At 35.3% G+C, this 15,433-nt stretch overlaps 2 protein-coding genes across 2 annotated transcripts in view; one reads left to right on the top strand and one right to left on the bottom strand.

The window, feature by feature from the left end:
- The window catches only part of nudt5 (nudix (nucleoside diphosphate linked moiety X)-type motif 5), a 123,378-nt gene that overhangs the window by 25,442 nt on the left and 82,503 nt on the right, over nt 1–15,433 (top strand). The window lies entirely within an intron of this gene.
- The window catches only part of camk1da (calcium/calmodulin-dependent protein kinase 1Da), a 95,297-nt gene that overhangs the window by 14,835 nt on the left and 65,029 nt on the right, over nt 1–15,433 (bottom strand). Inside the window, 3 exon segments of the mRNA NM_001123060.1 lie at nt 1,410–1,485; nt 8,516–8,642; nt 8,718–8,856. Of these exon segments, the coding sequence (NP_001116532.1) occupies nt 1,410–1,485; nt 8,516–8,642; nt 8,718–8,856 (342 nt within the window).

Below are 15,433 nucleotides of genomic sequence, written 5' to 3'. Positions count from 1 at the left end.
TTTTTTTTTCTTTCTCTACATTTCCAGAAGACTAAAACCAGCCATCTATTTTAAGCCAAATCACCTGGCCTTATATACACTATTAAGGATTTTTGTAAATTACACATTATTTGCTCTGTAATATGAACTGTAATTGACTGTAGGACAGTTGTGCAGTTTCTTACTGTATTTTAAAGTCGCACTTTGAAAATTACTCTATATTTTTACAGTAAAGATATACATACAATACTGTAAATACATATACGACATGATAAATAATGCTGTAAGAATAACTACAGTGTTTTTGCTGTAATTAATTTACAGTAAGTTACTGGTGAACTGCTGCCAGTAAGTTACTGCAGATTCTACAGGAAATTGAGTCAGAATTATTAGCCCCCCTGTTTAATTTTTTTTCCCAATTTCTGTTTAACACACAGATTTTTTTCAACACATTTCTAAACATAATAGTTTTAATAACTCATTTCTAATAACTGATTTATTTTATCTTTGCCATGATGACAGTAAATAATATTTTACCAGATATTTTTCTCAACACTTCTATACAGCTTAAAGTGACATTTAAAGGCTTAACTAGGTTCATTAGGTTAAATAGGCAGGTTAAGATGATTAGGTAAGTTATTGTATAATGATGGTTTGTTCTGTAGACTATCGAAAAAATATATAGCTTAAAGGGGCTAATAATTTTGACCTTAAAATGGTGCTTAAAAAATTAAAAACTGCTTTTATTGTAGCCAAAATAAAACAAATAAGACTTTCTACAGCAGAAAAAAATATTATCAGACATACTGTGTAAATTTCCTTGCTCTGTTAAACAAATTTTGGGAAATATTTACAAAAGAAAAAATAATTCAAAGGGGGACTAATAATTCTGACTTCAACTGTATATATATATATATATATATATATATATATATATATATATATATATATATATATATATATATATATATATATATATATATATATATATATATATATATATATATATATATATACTGTAAATAGCACCTTGGCATTTAAATCTCATCTCTAAGTCTCACCAGACCATGTTTTCGATGCAGTATTAATTAACAAAGAGTTCTAATGAAACATCTGCTGAGAAAATCTAGAAATGTTTCCATCGATTGACATCTCAAACATCTGCGAGAGACAAACTCTTTCTGGTTTAGTGACTCAGACTTACTCAAACAACAATAAGACCATACAAGGAGAATAAATGAGTGAAATCAGACAAACCATCTGTAGCTGATCAACAGGAACGGCTCACTTACTCATTAGGCCACGTCATGCAACATTTTCCTCCAACCTGATCATACGTGAAAATTTCATTCTATTCCTAACCGAAGGAGTCCTGAGCTAATAAATGAAAGGACAAGTGTGTGTGTGTGTGTGGCATTGTGGGAACTCACAGGATGTAGGCAATGACTCCGATAGACCAGCAGTCTACAGCTTTACTGTACGGTTTCTGAGCGAGGACTTCTGGAGCTGAAAGGAGAGAGGAGAGCACATCAGACACTGACAAACATGTTTCATTCCTGACTAGCAATGTGTTAGACAGTCTCCAAATTTTGTAGAATATGAGTCATGTTTTTTTAATTACGAAAGTTATGTTCCAAAGCAGCTTATAAAATGCAATTAACATCAAGCCAACAACACCTATACTGAATGAGAGATGTGTGTACTTTCTACATGCTAATTATCAAACAGTGATAGTTTAGCAAGTTGCTAAAATCATTTACCATGTGGGTTAGTTTTAGCATGTTGCTGGCAGGTTTAATCAACTTAAGATAATGATACAGACTTAAACTTAATGGATGGTTTGATGGATGGACAGATAGCTGCTAACATGTTTTAGCATGTTGCTAGCATTTTTCAACAAGTTAAGTATATATATTAGACAGATGGATGGATGGAAGGATGGATGGATAGACAGACAGACAGGCAGGCAGACAGACAGACAGACAGACAGACAGACAGACAGACAGGCTGGCAGGCAGGCAGACAGACAGACAGATGGATGGATGGTTAGATGGATGGACAGATAGATGATCACATTTTTTAGCATGTTACCAGCATGTTTTAACAAGTTAAGATAATACGAATAATGTAGATGGATAAATGGATGTACAGGATGGATGGTTGGATGAACAGATAGCTGCTAACATGTTTTAGCATGTTGCTAGCTAGCATGTTTTAAGAAGTTAAGATAATGTGAAAATAGATACATAAAATAGATAAATGTGAAGATAGATAGATAGATAGATAGATAGATAGATAGATAGATAGATAGATAGATAGATGATAGATAGATAGATAGATAGATAGATAGATAGATAGATAGATAGATAGATAGATAGATAGATAGATAGATAGATAGATAGATAAAGTATATACAATAGATGGATGGATGGATGGATAGTTAGATAGATAGATGCTAAAATGCTGTAGCACATTAGCATGATTCAATATATTTTAGCACATTATTAGCATGCTTTCGCAGTTTGTTAATGTTTACAAGTTTTAGCACATTGCTAGCATGTTTTAACTTGTGCCCCAAATGTTCTAGAAAGTTATTAGCATGCTTAGGCATTTTAGCATATATTTTTTTCATGTTTTGAGGATTAGCTAGGATGTTTTAGCATGTTCACAATGTTTTAGTAGCATGTTTTATCAAGTTAAGATAACACATCTTTGAAAAAAACGTCTTCAATTGATGTGTGGATAGACAGATACATTTCTGTTATATTATTTTAATATAATGTATGTGTAATGTTTGTAGTTCCAAAAAAATTTATCCAAGTGTGAGTTTAGGACAGCAAACATACAAAGAAATCATGAAGGGCGCTCAATTTAAAAATCAGGACAAACAACTTTTTGAGCTTGCACACCTTCAAACACTCGCATCATCATAATCCTGTTATTCCCCACAGGAGGCCGAGGCTCATGAGTCCTGAATGTGTGCTATTATTCTCCATTTCTGCCTCTAGACATTTTCTTCTTACCTTCAGGAAACAAGCCTTCACTCAAAACACAAAAGCTTTGCGTCTATGGTCTTAAGGCTTCAACTTATCCCAGAGTCGCCTATTGTATATATGTGTGTGTGTGTACTGGACTAGTCTGTTCCACATGAAAGCTGCTTTGCAAAAAGCTCTTGAAATGAAGCCACCACATTTCCATCAGAAATGATAGAAACTCTATGACCCTAAACAACAGCTCCCCGAAACACACAGGTAGCAGTGATGAAGAAGACACGTTTAAAATGAAGCAAGGCTACGAGTGATGCATAATTCATCAAGTCTTTGAACTAAAATGAAGCTGCTCTTTGGAAAATTAGCTTAACTGGAAGTGTTTATGAGGGTATTATCTTTTAATTGTTGAATTATAGCATTCATTCATCATTCATTTTCTTTTCGGCTTAGCCTTTATTAATCCGGGGTTGCCACAGCGGAATGAACCACCAATGTATACAGCACAGTTTCTATGCAGCGGATGCCCTTCCAGCCACAACCCATCTCTGGGAAACATCCACACACACTTATACACTACGGGCAATTTAGCCTACCCAATTCACCTGTACCACATGTCTTTGGACTGTGGGGGAAACCAGGGAACCCGGAGGAAACCCACACGAACTCAGGGAGAACATGCAAACTCCACACAGAAACGCCGAGGTTCGAACCAGCGACCTTCTTGCTGTGAGGCGACAGCACTACCTACTACGCCACTGTGTCGCGCTCAATTATGTCATATTATGAACAAAAGAAACATTCTGAAGCAAAGTACGAGGATCTTGGTTGATGTTGTTATATTAAATGTTCATATATTTACATTCTTTTAGCTAAAATTCTAAATAATTGATAGTTTCGTTGAAATAAATCATCTAGCTGTGGTTTACTGAAACGAAGCCATGCTATTCTTCTGTCTGTATTCATTCAGTTTCAAATCTGTGCGACTAAATAGTACAATGAAAACGTTCAACTATTCTGTATTGTATAAGCAAAATTGTGTGACTGCATTTCCTAAAAGTCCACTGAAAAATGGGAAGACATTTCCCGAACTTGTTACAGTACATGTAAACAATTGTTTTTTTCAACTTAATTTATCAATATTATTCAATAATAGAAAAAGGCAATAAATTAAGTTGAAAAAAATTTAATTGTTTACATGTAACAAGTTCAGAGAATTTTTTGCAATATATAGATGGATGGATGGATGGATGGATGGATGGATGGATGGATGGATGGATGGATGGATGGATGGATGGATGGATGGATGGATGGATGATGGATGGATGAATGGATGGATGGATGATGGATGGATGATAGATGGATGGATGGATGGATGGATGGATGGATGAATGGATGGATGATGGATGGATGAATGGATGGATGGATGGATGGATGGATGGATGGATGATGGATGGATGGATGGATGGATGAATGGATGGATGATGGATGGATAGATGGATGGATGGATGGATGAATGGATAGATGAATGGATGTATGGATGGATGAATGGATGGATGATGGATGGATGGATAGATAGATGAATGGATGGATGGATGGATGCTATAATGTTGTAGCACCTTAGCAGGTTTCATCATTAGTTCCATCCCCAATCAGACACACCTGGGCTAGCTAATCAAGCTCTTATCAGGCTTTCTAGAAACATCCTTGCAGGTGTGTTGAGGCAAGTTGGACCTAAAATCTGCAGGACACCGGCCCTCTAGGACCAAATTTAGACACACCTGGCTTAGTCCCTTTATTCATCAGGGGTCGCCACAATGGAATGAACCGCCAACTTATCCAGCATATGTTTTACATGGCAGATGCCCTTGCAGCTGCAACTCAGTACTGGGAAACACCCATACACACTTATTCCCACACATGTATACACTGAGGCCCATTTAGTTTATTCAATTCACCTATGGCACATGTCTGGACAGTGGGGGAAACCGAAGCACTCGGAGGAAACCCACGCAAACAAGGGGAGAACATGCAAACTACACACAGAAATGCCAACTGGCCCAACCGGGACTTGAACTAGTGACCTTCTTGCCTTGGTGCTAACCACTGAGCCACCATGTCGCCCATATGGGCTTTTATGTACTGCTAAATTGAGTGTGTGCAAACAAATCCTGCTTCAGTTCATCTCCATATGAAAACCAAACTCCTCATTCCTGTCTTAGGTCTGTAGGAAAGGAAGGTTTCCAAGACGGGCTATTTTGGGGGCTATGATCAATATAATCCCATCAACGCACTAGAAATGTGTGTGTGTGTGTGTGTGTGTGTGTGTACGTGTTTTTGTGACATATCAGGACACAAATCTGTATAATGACATGGGTATGACACAGGTATTACAAAAAGGAGGTGAAATATGAGGACATTGGTGACGTCCTCATTTCTCAAAATGCTTATAAATCCTACAGAATGAGTTTAATCAGAGAGTAAAGCTGCACACAATCTCCTGTGATGGTTGGGTTTAGGGGTGGGGTGGGGTGAGGGCAATATAATATACGGTTTGGGCTGCATAAAATGAATGGAAACCTATGTAATGTCCCCACTTTTCACAAAAACAAACGTGTGTGTGTGTGTGTGTGTGTGTGTGTGTGTGTGTGTGTGTGTGTGTGTGTGTGTGAGGGAGAGAGAGAGATGAAACAAAAAATGGAGAGTAACATGAGCAGCTAAAGCATAGAAAATAATGACTGCGGTTGATCCTTAAATTTGATTTGGAGAGCTTGGTGTGAGACTGTTACCATTTAAAGACAAAAAGACGGCATACCAGACACACATACACACACTGAATGCGTGCCAGTGTGTTTCTCTCATTTAGTCCGAGTCGTCATGTGTTTCCATTGAAGAGAAAGCTCATTTACAGCGGTGTTTGACCCCAGTCCAGGATGCAACTGGTGAAGGCATCTTTTACAGCCATCCCAGCGCCACTTAAACACTGTTACCATGAAAACCTGCCCATAAAGTCTGCCCTAAACACACATGCATGAAGAGGCATGAAGAACTCAGCACTGCTGTGAGTAAAACTCTTGCAAATAAACAACGGTGACTTCCACAGTTTTAACCACATAATGACATTTAATGATTGTTGTTATTGAAATGACGATAGATTAATTAATGCATTCCTGCCATTTGCTCAATTTGTTGACTTTTTTCAGCATCAGTTGAACAGATTTTATTAATCTTAGTTGATTTTCATTTTAACAATTTAACTTTTTTACCATTTGGAAAATATATAAATATATAGTACTAAAGTAGTAATTGGATTTGCTGTTTATTAATTGAACACACAATATTGGAAAGTAGACAAATAATATAAGCCAATTCAAATGATCAATATATATTAAACAAAAAACTAAAGATAGGTGCATGTTTTAGCATGTTTTAACATATTTTATCATGTTTTTAGCATGTTTTAACATATTTTACCTTTTTTAGCATAAAACAAAAATACATTAGCATGTTTCCACATATTTTATCATGTTTTTAACATGTTTTATCATGTTGCAACATATTTCAGCACATTTAACATAAAAAAAACACTTTAGCATGTTTCCACATATTTTATCATGTTTTTAACATGTTTTAGCATGTTTCAACATATTTTAGCTCTTTTAGCATAAAACAAAAATACATTATAGTGTTTCAACATATTTTAACATGTTTTTAACATGTTTTAGCAAGTTTCAACATATCTTAGCTCTTTTAGCATAAAACAAAAATACATTAGCATTTTTTCAACATATTTCAGCATGTTTCAACATATTTGAGCTGTTTTAGCATTAAATAAAAATACCTTAGCATGTTTTAAAATATTTTATCATGTTTTTAACATGTTTTAGCATGTTTCAACATATTTTAGCTTTTTGAACCATCAAACAAAAATACATTAGCATGTTTTAAAATATTATATCATGTTTTTAACATGTTTTAGCATGTTTCAACATATTTGTACACATTTGAGCATGTTGTTAGCATGGTATTGCAGGTTTCGCAATTTGTTGCCCAAAGGTTTTAGAATTTTATTAGAATGCTACAACATTTTGATTTGATTTGATTTGATTTGATTTATTTATTTTCGAACAAAAAATTATACATAAAATGTCATTAACAAAAAGAAATACATTTCAACATGGTCGAAAATGGAGCGGGATGAACCATAAGCTTATTATTCTTCCACCCCATTACCCCATACATCATTTGTTTATTACTTAAACCAATTTATTCTTTTACCTATCTCTTCTTTTTACATGAAACAAATTTGATCCTTTTGGCATCTTTGAAAAATAATTTGTTTAATTCCATTTGTAGCTTTTCATTTTGTAACATAGACCCAAAGAAAAAAAAAGAAAAAAAATACATAGTACTGCAAATAAACAAAAAACAACAACAACAACCTAGTACTGCAAATTTTAGCTTGCTATTATCATGTTTTGACAATTAGCTAGGATGTTTTAACTCTGCTAGCATGTTCATCATTTCTATATTGTAAATAAAGCAATATAGCAAGAGTACATTAGCATGTTTCAACATATTTTAGCATGTATGTTTTGGCATGTTTTAGCATATTTTAACGTTTCAGCATTTTTTTTAGCAAGTTTTAACATATTTTAACATGTTTTAGCATGTATTTACCACGTTTCAACATAATTGAGCATGTTGTTAGCATGCTATCGCAGTTTTCGCAATTTGTTGCCCTAGTGTTTTAGAATGTTATAAGCATGCTTTCACACTTGTGCTTGTTATTATGTTTTGACAATTACCTAGAATGTTTTAACATTGCTAGCATGTTCATAATTTGTATATTGTTAAAAAAAAACTGTGGACTACAAGAAAATATAACAAAAATACATGAGCATGTTTCAACATTTTTAGCATGTTTTTAGCATGCTTTAGCATGTTTTTAGCATGTTTTAGCATAAAACAAAAATATATTCCCATGTTACAACATGTTTAATTATGTTCTTATTTTGTCTAGCATGTTCATATTTTGTACCAAAAAAAAACTGTGGACTACAAAACAATATGACAAAAATACACCATAAATTAGAAATATATTTTATATTATATACATTCATGATGTACCTTTTTCCATTTCCTTGTAGTCCAAAGTTTATTGGTATGTATTTGTTTTTTGTAAGTTTTATTTCACTAATTAATTATTACTTTTATTCAGTTGTAGTTTTAAATATGTATTTTTTGCAGCCTTTTTTATTTTGTTATTTTGTTTTTCTTTGACATGCAGCAGCACAACATACAGCCTTGTTGGCTCACAGTGCTGCAGTCGCTCTAATCTAAGGGGAAAAGCAGGCGACTCTGGGGCAGTTCTGTCAGTGTGAGATAAGAAAAAGCTTCGAGTGCAGATAAAACCCACAAACATATGCAATCACTTTCTGCTGGCTAAATCTATAAGCACGCACTTTTATACAGTATATGAACATGCATTTTAAACACATCAACAACTCATAAGGAAGCAAAATACTCTCATCTCCATCTATTCTTACCCACGTATCCTGGCGTCCCGCAGGCGGTGGACATGACATCCCCTGTCCCCTCCATCTTAGACAGGCCGAAGTCACTGATCATGATTTTTGAGCCGTCTTGAGGGTTGAAGTAGAGCAGATTCTCAGGCTGGAGTGAAAAACACACGTTAAAATGAAGCTAGTGGGAAAACTGTGTGTTTGTGTTGTGGGTGTGTTTGTTCACCTTCAGGTCTCGATGGACGATGCCCATAGTGTGGAGGTAGTTGACAGCGTCCAGTACTTGTCTGATGAGTGTGCTGGCGTCTTTCTCTGTGTAAAACCCCTTCTCTACTATCCGGTCGAACAGCTCTCCTCCAGACACACTGCAAACAGAGCATTAAAAACTAAAAACACACATAACCAATTATATTTTTACTAATAGACACTATTATTTGGGATTGGTTAGATTTTATGTTTTTGGAAGTAGCCTCTTGAATTAACAGGATTTTTTTAGAGGCGATTTTTTATCGCATACATTCATTCATTCATTTATTTTCCTTAGGCTTAATCCCTTATTTAAAACTATTCCAGCATGTTTTATGCAGCGGATGCCCTTACAGCTGCATCCCAGTACTAAGAAACAACCATACACTCTCATTCACACTCATACACTACGGCCAATTTAGTTTATTCAATTCACCTACAGTACAGCACATGTCTTTAAACTGTGGGGGAAACCGGAGCACACAACACAGGGAGAACATGGAAACGCCACACAGAAATGCCCACTGGCTCAGCCGGGACTCGAACCAGTGACCTTCTTGCTGTGAGGTGATAGTGCTAACCACTGAGCCACCATGCCGCCCTTATTGTACACAGTTTTAAATAAATATGTTAAATAAATGTGATTCTGCACCACAGAAGTGTCAATAATACAATAAAATTCATGTGTCCATTTTTTGAAATGCAATAAATACGCTGTTTCCGGTGATGTGCATTTTATTGGCTGGGCGACGCAGTGGCGCAGTAGGTAGTGCTCTTGCCTCACATCACGAAGGTCGCTGGTTCGAGCCTCGGCTGGCTCAGTTGGTGTTTCTGTGTGGAGTTTGCATGTTCTCCCTGCGTTCGCGTGGGTTTCCTCCAGGTGTTCTGATTTTCCCCACAGTCCAAAGACATGCAGTACAGCTGAATTGGGTAGGCTAAATTGTCCGTAGTGTATGTGTGTGAACGAGTGTGTGTGTGGATGTTTTCCAGAGGTTGGTTGCGGCTGGAAGGGCAACCACTGCTTAAAAGGATAAGTTGGCGGTTCATTCTGCTGTGGTGACCCTGGATTAATAAAGGCACTAAGCTGAATAGAAAATGAATAAATGAATGAATGAATATTTGGCTGAAAATCTGGAATCTGAGGGTTTCAAAATTTTAAATATCAAGAAAATCGTCTTTGAGTTGATAAATGAAGCTCTTAGTAATTCACAATAGGAAATTTACAAAACATCTTCATGAAACTTGATCTTTAATTCATATCCTAATGTTTTTGTCTTAAAAAAGTAAAATGGATAATTTTGTCACATACAATATACCCATGAAAAAATGTTCTTCTGCTCACCAAGGTTACATTTGTTGGATAAAAAAATATATAATTTCAACTTGAAACAACCTTATAACAGTTATATATTCATATATTTTAAAAATATAACTTCAAGTTTTATATATATATATATATAACTTGAAGTTATTATTACTCATTACATGATCATAGTACACAGTACATAGTACAAAGATGTACAAAGTAGGGCCCTCGGCCCATGGTGACCTTTTATTTGGCCCACCATCCCATCTGAAAAGAGAGAAAGAATGAGGGGGAGGTGGTTGGTGCGAATGCCTTTATCAATTCAATGTGAATTGAATTGAATGATCGTCATTTCGAATTTACATAACCTTTTGTTTCCTTATTTTATTGCAGAGCTAAAAAAGATGAAATTAAATTATTCAAATGATTCATTTAAATACTGTAAATGAATCAGACTTTTAAAATGTTAATACTGTCAGCAAACTGCACAAGACATTTGCAAGAAAATCAAAGTAAGCTTGACTAATGTATTGACTAGTGTAACAAACTGAACTTGTATCATAAATGGCATTGTTTATGTTTTACTGTAATAAGCTCATTATAAATGCTACAAATTAAACTGCATTAGTTAATATGATTCAGAGCAACATTTTCAAGTTATTTATATATATATATATATACATACATATATATATATATATATATATATATATATATATATATATATATATATATATATATATATATTACAGAATAAATTAGAAAATTACAGATGGCAAAATTTAATATATACGGTTTGATATATACTCAGCCCACAGCCCTTAGTCAAGTTTGCTTTTTGGCCCTTTATAGGAAAACGTTTGGGCACTCCAGTTGATTTGCTGCTCAGTTACGATCAATTAATGTTGGCAGAAAAATAAATCTTACCAATCCCAGACTTTCAAAGGATAATGTAAAATAAGCATTTTCTACACTCTTCAAAAAGCAAGGGGGTGAGAGAGAAGTGAATGAAGTTCAAACACAAATATGGGTAATGAATGTGACGTCCTGTAGGGGGAGCTGCATATCGACAAACCCTCCTTAAGACAGGTGCAGAGCTGACCTGAGCTCAGTCTAAACCGTTTCATCTCAATAAGAACACATAAAGAGCTTCAGCACAGCTCAATGCCGCCTGACCTTCATTAGTCAGTCATTCTTATGTAAACTCAAAATCTACTCCTCACGATTAGACAGAGCTGACCTCAGATCTGCAGACAAGAGCATTGGTGCAGTTCAAGATCATGATTGCTGGGGGTCTTTTATTGGCTGTGGGTTGACAAGGGGTTGTTTTTAAACCCTTAAGACTGTAGCGTCCCCTTCTGGATGGGGATTCAATGAAAACACAGGCCCCGTTTAAAAGAAAAGTTCACGCAAAAATGACATTTCTGTTATTATATACTCATCCCTACACTTTCTCCAACCCCATTAGACTTTCTTCCTTCTGTTGAATGCAAAAGAAGATATTTTAAAGCAAGCTGGCAACCTGTCACCATTGACCTCCATATACTTATTACAAGCATGCCTGTTTCCTACTATGGCAGTCAATGGTTACAGGTTTTTAGCTTTCTTCTTTTGTGTTCAATAGAATGAATTCGTACAGCTTCAGAACCACTTGAGAGTAAGAAAATATTTAAAGGGATAGTTCACACAAAAATGAATATCTATTTTTTCTTTAAAAACTTTTCCTTTGGCTTAGTATCTCATCTATACATAAATATATATATAAATAATTTACACTTTTCACAAATGATTATCAACATAGGCTGAGTATTATAAATAAGTTACAAATAAAAAAGTAAACAACTAAAAGAAGGATTAGTATAGGCCAGAAATGTATCATTTACTGCATATAATTGTAATAAATAATAATAATTTTGAATCAATGTATGTTTGCAATTTTCCAGTGTCAGGGTGTCCGCGGCGTCTCAAAAAGTGTTAAAAGTCGATAACGTAATTTAGAGAAATTTAAGGGCCTTAAAAAGTATTGAAAAGTCTTGAAATAAATTTTACAAGGTATTCATTTTGTATAATTTTTATCATTTATGTCAAAAATGTAATTTATAGTTTGCAAAAAATTTGCCTAATTTTAATCTGCAAATATTATTATTAGATTATTATATTATTTCTTTATTTTCAATTTCTAAAAATCTAATATATGAAATTAGCCAATTTGCTAAATGTGAGTTTAACGTTTCATTAATTCATTTACAACTGAAAGAATTGGTTGAAATCTTTTAAACTGGTCTAGTGTTTATTGTTTTGTATTTCTCTTTCCTATTAACTTTTCATAAGGGGGTCTCCAGTCAAATAATTCTTTTGTTCTTTGTTGCCACCCTTCTGAATTACATTGCATTGAAGACAAGACACTGTGTATTTGTGCTTTCGTACAGTCAGTTAAGTTAAAATGTCGCCAATGTTACCAGTTCAAAACCAAAAGTGTCGATGAGGTATTAAAATGTATGGAAAAGGTCTATTTGGATTTGGATCTTTGATTCCTGTATATACCCTGAGCGTATATAAGGCAAAACCCAGTATTACAAAGCCTATTTTGACTACAGGAATATGTCTCACATAAAGAAATCTCTTCATCTCCCAGCCTTGAAATCCGCAATACATAATCCTGCAATGCACATTGCTTATTTCATTTCCAAGCCTCCACTGACCCCAGACAGCACATACGTTATGATTACAGGAAACCTTTGCATTGGATTGAAACAGTAGAGAGACCTTTTGGCCGTGAATTGAGCCTCTCCTCTGTAATCAATGCATTTACAGCTCTCTGACGCAGTGTGCAAACGCCCTCCGTCTGTCCCCTTCTCTCCGTCCTCCTTCCACAGCCATAAATACTGTCATACACCATGGCAGAGGGGAAAAAAATGTCCATATCTCTAATCACAACACTTACAAACCCACAGAATTATGGAATGAGTTTCTAAAATGCGTCTGTAAGATCATACAGAAAAGCAGATTGGTACTGTTTAAATATTCATCTCAACACCATATGCCAAAATGTTCTTCATGTTTCTTTAACACACACACACTCTCATACACATGGCACAGCCTATTAAGAAGGAAAAGAGGGGCAGGCTTTGGGCCAACTATCAAATTAACACGGCGGAATTCAAATTTGTATTTATTTCTCAGGCGAAATGAGGACGGAAAACGAATGTTTGTTTGGTCTAATCCTCCTGACTTCCCTCTCCTCAGCATCACAGCGTTCAGGGTTGAAATGAAATCAGAATTGACCTGTTTTTTCTGCGCCGTTGTCTTTGTAATCTCTCATCCAAATGTAATGACATCCTCCGCCCCTGAAACAAATTTCCTTTTTGGCCTGATGTCTACTGCCAACCACCTGTCATAGAAAGCACTTTACATGATCGAGTCCGAGTGTTTCCGTCGCTAAACACAGACGTAATCATTCCTTGTTTCGGGACTCATAACCTATATCATGACCTCTGTTGAGGATTATTCCAGATTTCAATACGAGATTAATCAGCAGCGTAATGTTGACTAGCACAAGAAGAAATTTCTTTAAACAAAGCTTGAATCTAGATTATAGCGAGGCGTTTAAAATAGTCGGTAACAATGTACAATAACATTCCATTAGATGGTAGCTTGATAGCATTTATGTTGGTATTTAGCAATGTATGAACAATCATAGGGCCACACGGCTCCTGGTTTGAGCCTCGGCTGGGTCAGTTGGAATTTCTATGTGGAGTTTGCATGTTCTCCTCGTGTTCGCGTGGGTTTCCTCCGAGTGCTCTGGTTTCCTCCACAAGTCCAAAACATGTGGTATAGGTGAATTGGTTAAGCTAAATTGGCAGTAGTGTATGTGTATGAAAGAGTGTGTATGGTGTTTCCCAGTGATGGGTTGCAGCTTGAAGGGCGTAAAACATATGCTGGGTAAGCTGGCGGTTCATTCCACTGTGGCGACCCCAGATTAATAAAGAGACTAAGTCAAAAAGAAAATGAATGAATGTATTGGTCATCGTTTGTTCGTGTTAATAAATACAAGAGCTAATATTATCTGATGGACTACTGTTTTAAAGTCTTAGCAAATATTGACTTTTCAATAATTAGTGAAATACTAACAGGGGCTGGGACAGCATTTTCAACTGGGAAAAACGATATTGAAGGTCAGGCCAAAGTAAATACCAATGTTTATGACAAGTTGGTGGGCCAGGCCTGAATCACGATGGCAGGCCAGATAGACCATCAGGCCACTGGGAAATGTCCCGGAGCTCCCTATGGCCAGTCCACCCCTGAATACTAATATTGTGGATTATTAATATGTTGACTTTGTAAGATGTTTATTGTAATATAGTTAAAAATATATCTTTACATATTATTTTTATGTTTATTTTATTATGTTTTGTTATGATATAAAATCGGTTTCCCCCACAGTCCAAAGACTTGTGCTGTAGGTGAACTGAATAAGCTAAATTGGCCGTAGTGTATGTGTGTGAATGCAAGAGTGTATGAGTGTTTCCCAGTGTTGGGTTGTGGCAGGAAGGGCATCCGCTGCGTAAAACATATGCTGGAATAGTTGGCGGTTCATTCCGCTGTGGTGACCCCAGATTAATAAAGGGACCAAGTCGAAAAGAAAATGAACGAATGTTTTATAAAATATTATTTTTATTATTATTTTATCGGCTGCATCTATTAATAAAAGTAATTGAATATTTGTCTGAATTCATTTACAAATTGATCGATTAAAAAATTAAATCATTTTAAAGTGTTTCTAGCGTTTTGAAAGGTTTGTTCTCTTCTAATTCTCAGCATTTGTATCTTGTATAAATATTGTAATTGTATTTTTGTACAATAATGTATTTTCTCTGTTATTTTTAAAGATACTAAAATGTGAAAATAATTTTTTTAAGTTTATTTTTATTTAAGTTGTTGATTTATATTAAAAAAAGGGCATCACGTTGAAGGTCGCTGGTTCGAGCCTCGCCTGGGTCAGTAAGCATTTCTGTGTGGCATTTCTAAGCCGAAAAGAAAATGAATGAATGAATTTATAATAAAAAAAACCTTATGCAACGTTTTACCTGTCTGTACCGTCACTTTTAATTTGCTTAAAGTTTTGTTCTACTAATTCTCTGCATTTTTATTTGATTTATTTTACAATTTTGATGTTTCCTCTCAAAAAGGTCAAAATGGACACTCATTATGAGGGATGCTCAATCATTCATTTTCTTTTGGTTTAGACTCTATTTCAGAGGTTGCCACAGTGGAATGAACCGCCAACTACTCCGGCACATGTTTTACACAGCGGATGCCCTTCAAGCCACTACCCACTATTGGAAAACACCCATACACTCTCACATTCACACACATACTCTACGGCTAAT

This window comes from Danio rerio, chromosome 4 (assembly GCF_052040795.2).
Source record: "Danio rerio strain M-AB ecotype USA chromosome 4, GRCz13ab, whole genome shotgun sequence".
Taxonomy (NCBI): domain Eukaryota; kingdom Metazoa; phylum Chordata; class Actinopteri; order Cypriniformes; family Danionidae; genus Danio; species Danio rerio.
This window is presented reverse-complemented; position numbering and strand designations above follow the sequence as displayed.